The sequence below is a fragment of the Protomyctophum parallelum genome (genome assembly GCF_964188405.1).
Source record: "Protomyctophum parallelum genome assembly, chromosome: 15".
Taxonomy (NCBI): Eukaryota; Metazoa; Chordata; class Actinopteri; order Myctophiformes; family Myctophidae; genus Protomyctophum; species Protomyctophum parallelum.
In genome coordinates, this window is record NC_139710.1 from 45,483,416 (window position 1) to 45,493,783 (window position 10,368).

Sequence of the window (10,368 nt, forward strand, 5' to 3'; positions counted from 1 at the left end):
TGCCAATAATAATAAAAATTTCAAGCATTTATAGGACTATATATATTCAGCACTACAATGTTATGCTCAAGTATTTGTAGCCTATTCTTTTATTTATTTATTTTTCCATAGAACACAAAAAACTGGGTGATTTTCTGGACTGTGACGTGTCTTTAATGACATCGCCACGCCTTGAGTCATTAGCAGGCATTGTGGGAATTGTAGTTCCATTGACATTTTGCGTCATGTTGAAAAATGACATCCTGCAATAGAAAAACTACAAATTAAAACTCACCTTCCGTCAACTTCCGTCAAGACGTCAACTCGCATTTCCTATTTTCCTTGGGCCACTGGCTGGCCAGCACAGTGATCCGAAATGTTGTCCATTCGGACTCTGTTATTTTTATCAATCGTTAACCCGGCTCGTTGTGTTTTAAAGGAAATTTACTGCACAATATCTGATAGTTGTGCCTGCGATTTTAAGCCCGATATAAGAGGTAGGACAAAACGAATGAATATGAACTAAGTGTATATTGAATTGTAAAATGTCCACTGTTAGCTGGCATGCTAATGGCCATATAATAAGTCAGACAGTAAGTTTACTCTATGGCTCTGGACTGCTAACTTGCTTTGACGAATATTTGTCATATTTCACGTGCAGTTTCGTGTTTGACTTTGTATGAATGGCGTCGCGATGAAGCTAGACATAAATCTGTTTAAATTTAAATAAAGGCTTATTGTTGTGTTTAGATAGATAGCAAATGTGTTTAGTTTTATACAGTACTACAAATGTAAACACCAGAGATACAACCTCCCAACAGTTTACTGTACACATACGTTTTATTGCTACTATAGTGTTGATGATGTCTTGTATATCATTGTATGTCTTAATTCATTGAATACACAGGACCACAATGGAAACAACCCTTTATATAGCCCTAGCCCAAACATTTAGATTCTCGTAGATCTAAATGTTTGGGCTAATATAGCCCCATATGTGCCCTCTCCCTACGGAATGAGCGTAGTGCTGAGGGAACCTTTATAGGGCTTTTTGTGTTTTCATTTTAGCATCATTGTATAATTGATCGTCCCACTACTATTTGCAAACTGTTAATAATGTATTACTAACTAAAAGTATAACTTTCATATGACCACATTATGCCTCTAATATGGCCTCTTTTCCTGTCAACGATAGGCCTTGAATGGGACCTCTACAAGAATCTCTATGGACAACATCTAGTCCAGGACATTGTGTCTGAGGAGGTGGCCAAGTTCCTTAAAAACAAGAATCCTGCAAGTCCTCTTGTGCTCTCCTTCCATGGCTCCTCGGGGACGGGCAAGACCATGGTCAGCACCATGCTGGGAAGGCACCTTTATGGCGCAGCCATGGACAGCCCTTATGTGCACCAGTTTGTGCCCACTCTTCATTTCCCCTTGAGGGACAAATTGAAAGAGTACAGGGTAAGTTTCATAATGATGTCTTACTCTGATTATTTCGTTTTTAAAATAGTTTGTCTCTAATAAAAGAAACACACCCGTATAGTTTATGGGTGTGTGGTTACTTCTGGGGAGCATTCATTGCTTCAGCGTCTTGTTGTACACTCAACATAGTAGGAGGAGCTGGGATTGAACCGAGAACTTACAAATTCTCATAGTGTTTCAGTAAGAGAGCGGTTACTCTACGTTGCTGAAATAATAACCCCCCCACTCCATACCTATATAAAGTCAAGGACCCCCATGAGAGAAGCTTTTTATGGCTCTAGCAGTGATTTTCAACTATTTAGATTTCAAGGGCCCCTGGTTTGACCTGAATTAGACTACGGCCCCCTATTTAATGGCGGTTTTCGGGACCCCAATGTATATTGTAAAATCAAGGGCCCGGTTTCCCAAACGACACATAGGCCCCTTTTCCACCAAAATAACTTTGGTTCAGAACCAGTGCCGTTCCGAACCTTGGTGCTTTTTGCGAACCGGTCGCGAACCGGCTGCATTTCCACCAGATTGAACCCCGGTTCATTTGGTGGCGCTATTATACCTAATGGGAGAAGGATCCGTCATGCCCGCAGACGCCCCGAGGGCGTTGCACAACACAAACCGATGTAAACAGTATCCACGAGGTTGTGATGTCAGGGTTACAAGTTATTATAACGCCCCGCAAGTCTCAGCTGGATTCTGGATCGCGATGCATCCGTATACGTTTGGATCGTTTCATGTTTGCGTTGGCAATTAATGTAAACGTATTTTTGTTCAAAGATGGTTGATCGCATCGAATATCTGTTGCGTGTGTCACTGTGTCTGCGTCCTCCCAAGTTCCAACCCACTGACAAGTTCCAACCTACTGACACTTATATCGTCTCGGTTCACAAAGCGCTGCGTGCAATTACAAAGCTGAACCACCGTTTTGTGGTTCATATTGGGAACGAACGTTTATGGTTCAGAACCAACTCATTTTCAGTGGAAACACTCTGAACTGGTTCAATATTTGGCGGGAAGAAAGAACCGAACCGGTTCAACCCCGGCGGAAAAGGGGCCATGGTGTAAGAGGTATGGTGTTGCACATGCTCAGATGCCCTCTAGGCCGGTAAGGCTGCACACTGTGAACATAGACATTTCGTGCATAGATGTGCCACGTAATGGTAGGCCTATTACGTGGCACATCTATGCAGGCCTGAGGCCTGGTATGGTAGGCCTCAGGTCTACCATTCTGAAATTTAATTTAATATTTGGACTGCTGGACAGCTGACATATATATATATATATATATATATATATATATATGCTGTCCAGCAGTCCAAATATTATTAAATTAAATTTCAGAATGGTAGACCTGAGGCTATGCACGAAATGTCTATGTTCACAGGCTTCTGAGCAGGCTTCTGAGCATGTGCAACACCATACCTCTTACACCATGTGTCCTTGACACATGTCTGAGTTACAGACCCATAAGGGTCAATTTGGTTCCATTTGTACACTCGTGAGTTACAGACCCATTAGGGTCCATTTGGTTCCTAACTATCATTTAGCTGGGGACTCCCTGGAACTGCCTTAAGGACCCCACTTTGGGAACCATTGAGTTAATATTCTGTATTGTCCAATAGCAAGGTGTTTTAATCCCGTCTGTGTGCTTGAATTTCACTGTATTCCTGTGTAGTGGTGCTGTTGCAGCAGGTGAAAGACTGCAATTTGCAACACTAGATTTATTTTAATGGGATGAATCTAGAGTTGCAATACCCTCCATTGACAGTCAATTGATCCAAAAAGATTTTTCGATCTGCTTGTATTAAACAACGTTAAACTCACCAACATTGCAGTTGTAGGGCAAGCTTGATGGAAGCACTCGTTTTTATTAACGGGTAGTGCTGCTAACCTCCTGCATTGTGTGCAAATTCGAAACCGGTGGTACCTTTCAGTGACTTCGACGAGGGCTTAAACAGCTCTTAACATGTCTAGGATGGATTTTTATGAAACAAACGCTTAGCGGATTGAAAGAGGATAATTCAAGCTTGCCCTACAGCTGCAAGACTGTTCCTTGGAGTGGTTGCACCACTCAAAAACATTGCATAGATGCACCTGGGACGTATCCTTAGTGATGTATCACAAGGTCATCAGGGTTTCGGGTCTCACAACATCATACCCCTCACTCGGGTGACCCAGCCGGGGTGATTAAGTCCCGACTTACGTCCCATTAGCTACCCTCAATCAGTCCCATTAGGGAAAAACCAGGGACACACAATCCGCTGCTCCAGAACTACTCTGCCGGTACTGGGCGGGCCATCCGGTACTGGGCGGGTACTGGGCGGGCCATCCGGCGTGTGGAGGGACTAGGCACTGTGGGTTTACTCCTGGCCGGGCACCTCCTACGCCTCACCAGGTCCACTCCTGCTCTCACCAGGTGCAGCCAGGACCTGTGCTTTGCACCAGATTCCCAGCACCAGACACTTCATTCGGGAGTGGTGGATTCTGCAGGCACCACCGTCTATTCCTATGAGTCACTATAAATAAATCTAGCGTTGCAAATTTAGGCTAGGTATTACACTGTCCAGGTAGTTGTTCGCCAACCAAGTGTTCACACGAGTTGAAACTCTGTTGTTTTTGACAAGTAATAATATTGCGCAAAGGAGTATAAATTAAGCAAGACAATAGTAAGCTCTTGGTGTGCAATAATAATCGGATAAATTGACAAGCAATGTGTATCTCTTCCTTTTCCAGATAGAACTGAAAGACTGGGTGGAGGAGAGTCTGACCGAATGTGCACGGTCTGTGTTCATCTTTGACGAGATGGAGAAAATGCCACCAGGGCTCATCGACATCCTGGCACCATACCTGGGGCCCGATCACGTTGTTTTCCAAACCAACTACCGCAAGGCCATCTACATCTTCATCAGGTATTATAGACAGATTATATTGATAGACTTCTTTTGCCCATCTGGAGTTCAAATTAACTTTTCTACCAACCAAGTTCTAAAGTAAGACACACCTATACACGTGAAAGACCCCTCCCCCCCCTTTTTTGGTTTGTTTACTTTTCTTTGTTTGTTTTTGTTTGTTTCTTCTCTGATACAACTTAATAGGATTTTATATAGATTTGTATTTAGTTTGTGTGTGCATGTGTATCTCCAGCACCACTGGGGAAGAGGTGATCAACAAATTGGCAATGGAGTACCGCAAGGCTGGTCGGGAGAGAGAGGAGATCAAGCTGGTAGACCTGGAGGAGACCATCTCAAGGTCGCTTTACAACAGCAGTACAAGTAAGTAACATGACTTTAAATTGTGCTGTGAGTGCTTACGGTGCATTTATGCTTAACATTAAATCCATACAGTATAGGGATAGGCATACAAATAAAGAGTTCTGTCTGAAATCTGTGTTAATTTCATCTGTATTTGTGCACATTTTCAGAATGTTGACGGATTCAGTTGAAATAGAGTAGTCCAGTCTAGTTATTGTGAAAGCCACAACAAAGTATCTTACCGTCTCTCTATACATGCAATGTATCAGCTTGCAGGGCCTTTGCTCATTTCTACCCAGCTCGTCTCTGTCTACTTTTGCTTTGTATTTCCACTGGCACTCGGTTACATCATGTCACTGTTTGGTATCGCCTATCGCCTCAGTCCTGCTTTGCTCACGTTGAAAAAAACAAAAACTACAATGGAAAGGCAAAAATTTAGGGGAGAGAAGTTTGATTGAATAAAAAAAAGTTCCCAAAGTGATGAAAAAATCACACCTGTGTGAAGTGAGGGGTGCTAATTTATTAAAGTCTAACTCATGTTGATTTTGTGATGTAAAACAAACGGTGCCAACACAAACCTTAAACAGCATTAACGATAAAGAGACAATATGAAGTAAACGACACATTATGACGTACATTTTCCCTTCATTGTCAATGCGTTTACTAAACAAACTTTGAACTAAAGACAAACATTACACCTGTGTATAGGAAAATATATTATAAAGTGTACAGCATATTGCAAATAATGTACTTACGTCCACTGGCCAATAAGGGACCACCATTCTTACCCCGACATGCATACATACCCAGCCGATCACCAAACGTACCTTAGTTACGTAATCAAGAATGGCGGTCCCTTATTGGCTAACGGTTAACACCGACATACATACATACTTATTGGCCGGTGGACAATACCGACATACATACTTATTGGCCGGTGGACAATACCGACATGCATACATACTTATCGGCCGGTAGACAACACCGGCATACATACCCAGCCGATCTGCCAGTCCGATATGAGGACCGTTAACCATACAAAACCCGAGGACCCGAAATGACCGAATGCCAACATATTATTATGAGTTGTACATTTTTAAGTAAGACTTCTTTCTTACCTAAACGTAGTCCGCTATTGGTATGGTGCTGCAGCCACTTTATTCTGTTTAGGCTATAATTTCGGGAAAAACTTTAATTGTTAGGTCAAAGACTAGCATTGACCCCTCCATAGTGCCAGCTACTAACAATAATTTTTATTATTTATTAATTTACTCTGTGTGGGGAATCTTCATGTCTTTATCCTGCTTTGCACATATCCTGTTTATTTTTTCCTAAATTGATGCACACATCCAAAGCACAACGTCACTGTCTTGATGATATTAATTGCATTGCAAACACTTCATTAGAACTTGAAAACGTTTTTCCAGGAATTTGTTCCCAAGCAAGCTGTCCATCTCAACCCGGTAATCTTCCATGGCATGTCCAGTGGAAATTTCAATCATTCTTTTGATATACAAGAGTGACACATACCGGTATATGTTTCCCTTATAAATACAATGACCAACATCCGGGTATGAACTAAGGGGAATAACTTCCCAACTTGCACATTTCTTTAAAATCAGCAGTCCAGTTTTTGTCTGGCACATTATTTTTTATTTTGTGTGAATATATCGCAGAGCAATTGTTACTCAATGCTATGGGATACATACTAGCCAATTAGACACCTGTCCATCCTGCTTGTCGTATCTATTTATAGTACTGACTATAACCAACAAAACATAGTTGTCTCCACCAGCCGAAGGCATGGGGAGAGTATGTTTTGCACTCCGTCCGTCCGTCCGTGTGTCCGTGTGTCCGTCCGTCCGTCCGTCCGTCCGTCCGTCCGTGAACAGCTAATCTCAGCCACCGTTAACCCGGTCGATGCCAAATTTTGCACACACACTCCCTGGATGCCAACCATGAACCTCTGCCCCAAACTTTCCAGAACGGCCTGTTATAGCGCCACCAGGAGGCCGCTTTGTGCAAAACAAGTTTTTGCACAGTACACCTACAGATTTTGTCCAAACATCACGCAAATTGGTACACAGTCTCTCTAGAGCCATTCAACGAAACGGGTCTTTCAGATTTATCAGACTCCATCCTGATTGGTTAAGATTGGCTTCCAAAGTTCACAGGAGTGCTCAGTTTCAAACAAAATGCTGCAAATCATGAACACATCGCGTGATTTCCGTGAAATTGTGCACCCACATTCCCACTAGGCCCAGGACGAAATGCCACATGAACAATTTCAACTCAGCCTCAACGTGGCGCTATAACTGGCCCAAAAGTGTTTTTACCTCTAACTGCACGGATCTGTGGATAACCTGGTGGAGACCTGTGCCCGGAAGGGCACTTTTTCTAGTTCTGCTTGTGGTGATGCAGACTATAGGGAGAACAATGCTGAGGCACTCTGTCTTCAGGTGATAAAATTATAGATTTATTGCTGAGCAAGCCAACAGAGAATGACCAACACGTTTTGACATGGGATACGCACATGTATTAGAATATTGCATTGTTTTGTAACATCATGTTTGTCCTAGTGATCCCTACCTGCCACCGTACATTTCAATGTGTTCAAAGAGTTGTCTGTATAATATAGCCTATTTACTTTGGTTGCACTGTGATGTAGTGACTAGTGACTCCTTTTTTATATTCCTTGCCCCTGCCGTTTTCATATGGAGAGGTAGGGCACCTTGTCGTTGTTGTTATTGGGCAATACTGAACTAAAATTACCCCCCCCCCCCTCTTCAGGTGGCTTCTACCACTCCAACATCATCATGGAGAAGCTAATCAATCGCTATGTTCCCTTCCTGCCCCTCAACCGGCGGCATGTGGAGCGCTGTGTCCACAGAGAGCTGTGTCAACGGGGCTGGTGTGGGCGCAATGATGTAGTAGAGGCTGTAGGGGGAGACATGCTCTACACACCTGCTAAAGGACAGTACTTCTCCAGTACTGGATGCAAGGCCATCCCAGCCAAAATCAACCTTTTCCTGTAAGCTGAAAGCATTGTGGTTGTAGCACAATACGCAAATCGAAAGGAAAATGTTTTTTTCCGCAAACGAAGTTGAGGAGAACCAGTTGTTGATTTGTAACTGATCCCATCCACTGCATCCATTAGCTCTTCCTGCTCCTCCTCCACTGAGAGGTTGGAGCATAGAGACAGTGCATAGCAGTGCAGTGCCTCCGGAGGTGATGAGAAATATGTGTCTTAGTCAGGGTGGACACTTGGGTGGGCCCTTCTGGATACAACATGGTTTTTCTAACCACAAAGTCAATCGCCTAAATAGACCCAAAGGTGCCAGGGCTATACCAGATAATGTGTGGCAATTTAAACGTTTTTCAATTAAAATTTATATATATTTTGTTTCTTTAAGCAATTTGGAGTGCAAACCAGTCTTTCTTTTTCATCCTTTACTATTTTAAGGATCCAGCACCTGTTTTTCTGGTATGATCGCAAGTTGAGCGCATTATATCTTATCGATGTGATGTGATTCGAGGGTGTGGTCTAGCCAACACCAGCTCGGGACCCCCGAATTGCCGCCCTCCACATCCTCCTGTCTAGTATCAGGATCGTGAGCTCTGCACATCTACGTAGGTGGTGCATTTCTTGCTATCTTATCAGATACCAAAATGTACAATAATACAATACAATGATTCTGTCTGATAAATAGAGGACAGGCAGACAGTTGGATAGAGTCCAACATGACAGCAACAAGAGACGATATTCCCTGATGCTATTGTCCAGTAGTCCTGCTAATGTTCAGCTAGAATTTTCTTTGTGAACTTGTGGTGGTGAGTGTGGGCCGTTGGGAGGCGGCATAGAGGCTGTTGTTCCATGGTTATCATTAGTGGATAACCTCACACTGTTAGCTGGTAAACAGTGGCTGCCAGTCTGTTTTTATTGACTAAAGGATGGTGAAAGGGAACCAGGGTCTAAGGCTTCCTATAAGTAAAATGTAAAATTGGAACACGGATGGTGTTGTAACACATTAAAATCCAAGTCTAGAAACTACTTGGAAGAGGAAAACAGGAAAGTTGGATTTTTACTTGAAAATATTGAGTTCATCCAAAATGACTCCCCTACCATTAGGTGGCAGTAAAGACTCATTAAGTCCATACATTGAAAAAGATAAGGAGACTTTAATCAATTTTGTGTTATTTTAGTTATAATTTTGTTATATATTTTTGCTTTATATGTTATTTGTTATGTAAATATAAGATAAGGCAAATTAATATTGTGCACTTTACTGCTTAGATTTACACTCCTGCATTTGTATAGGTAACTATTCAAATGCGACTAGATCTTCATCTTCATAATTACAAAATAAAAAATACTATGAATTCTAGAAGTCTGAGCAATGCAAGTAAACAATGTTACACAATACACACCATACTGTATGTGCCTAAAGAAAGCTGTGTCTAAAAGAAATTGTAATTGTATGTACAAAGTACATTTCCTGTCAGTTTTCATTGTTTAAAATATATATTTTTAAATTGCTATGAATTTCTTACAAGAGAGACTTGGCCTAGTTAGCAGCCATATAAAAACACAACACATTAAAATGCAACCTGCTAATGATTGCATTTGAAATGGTAACGGTATACTGTATACAGCATTTGGGCAGGAATTAAAGAAAGCTGAAGGAAGGAATTAAATTTGAGTTTTACGTTTCCCAAGCATGAATGATTTTCTTCCAGACCTCACTCAAATACACTAAAGTGACAGGACAAGTCATATGATATGATTCATATAATATCAGTTGTCTTTATATATCCCAGGCTCTCAAGACAATGTCAGCACCACTGCCTTAATCATGTAGTGTTGTACTTGTTAGTAGGAATAAACACAGAAACACCCAGGAGGAAGTGGACTAAGACCGGGAGGCGACAAAAGGGGAAATTGCCGTGTTCTGACTATAAAAAGTTTGTTTTAGCCTGTTGCTGGAAGAGTGACGATTACCTCACAGCTAAGTGTAATGAGTTTAACAATGTTTACATGAACAGTCACAGGAATTAATGTCAATTTATAAAACATTCCTGTGATTGACAACTTACCTGGGAACAACTAAATCTGCCTGATTTTATTTTATTTACAAACTTGGATTTTATATACTGATATGATTTATTTTACATGAAATTGCCATACAATGGCAGTCTTTGATTCAGATGTGAAGATGCCATTATGTCCATCCCCATTTCAATAAGCCACAACTTGGAGCCATTGCCAATTTTCAATGAATTCTTGAATATTAGTCAGTATATGTCAGTATAAGTCATTATTTTTTTGCTAGGTTTTTGTTTGCCACTGAATTAAACATCCATTAAGTACTAAAAGTGTTTTGTAGTTATATTTCTTGCAATCTAACAAATATGGTCAGCTATTATAACCGTACCAGTTTCAGATGGACCATGCTGATTTGTACAGTATATAGAGGAAGCCGGTTTGAATACGACCTCCAAATGCTTTGGAAGTCTTACCCTGTCTCTCCAGCTCTTTAATGAACAGAAATCACGACCGTGTGAAGTGAGGGGCGATCTTTGTACATCGTCATACATGATCTCATTCCGGCCAATCAGAATTTGTGTCCTCACCTTCGTCTTCAATGTTTGTGTTATGTTACGC

General features: G+C 41.5%; 1 protein-coding gene across 1 annotated transcript; it reads left to right on the forward strand.

Moving 5' to 3' along the window:
* Nucleotides 1-335: 335 nt before the first annotated feature.
* Nucleotides 336-10,073, forward strand: tor2a (torsin family 2, member A). Its single transcript, XM_083783736.1, has 5 exons — nt 336-476; nt 1,175-1,440; nt 4,189-4,364; nt 4,600-4,727; nt 7,497-10,073. The coding sequence occupies exons 1-5, from the start codon at nt 356-358 to the stop codon at nt 7,739-7,741; spliced, it is 936 nt and encodes a 311-aa protein (XP_083639862.1). The 5' UTR covers nt 336-355; the 3' UTR covers nt 7,742-10,073.
* The last annotated feature ends 295 nt before the right edge of the window (nt 10,074-10,368 follow it).

Coding starts and splice junctions, on each gene's coding strand:
- tor2a (XM_083783736.1), top strand. CDS start 356: ATGTTGTCCATTCGGACTCTGTTATTTTTATCAATCGTTAACCCGGCT. Junction 1,441..4,188: donor ACAAATTGAAAGAGTACAGG/GTAAGTTTCATA, acceptor TTCCTTTTCCAG/ATAGAACTGAAAGACTGGGT. Junction 4,728..7,496: donor GCTTTACAACAGCAGTACAA/GTAAGTAACATG, acceptor CCCCCTCTTCAG/GTGGCTTCTACCACTCCAAC.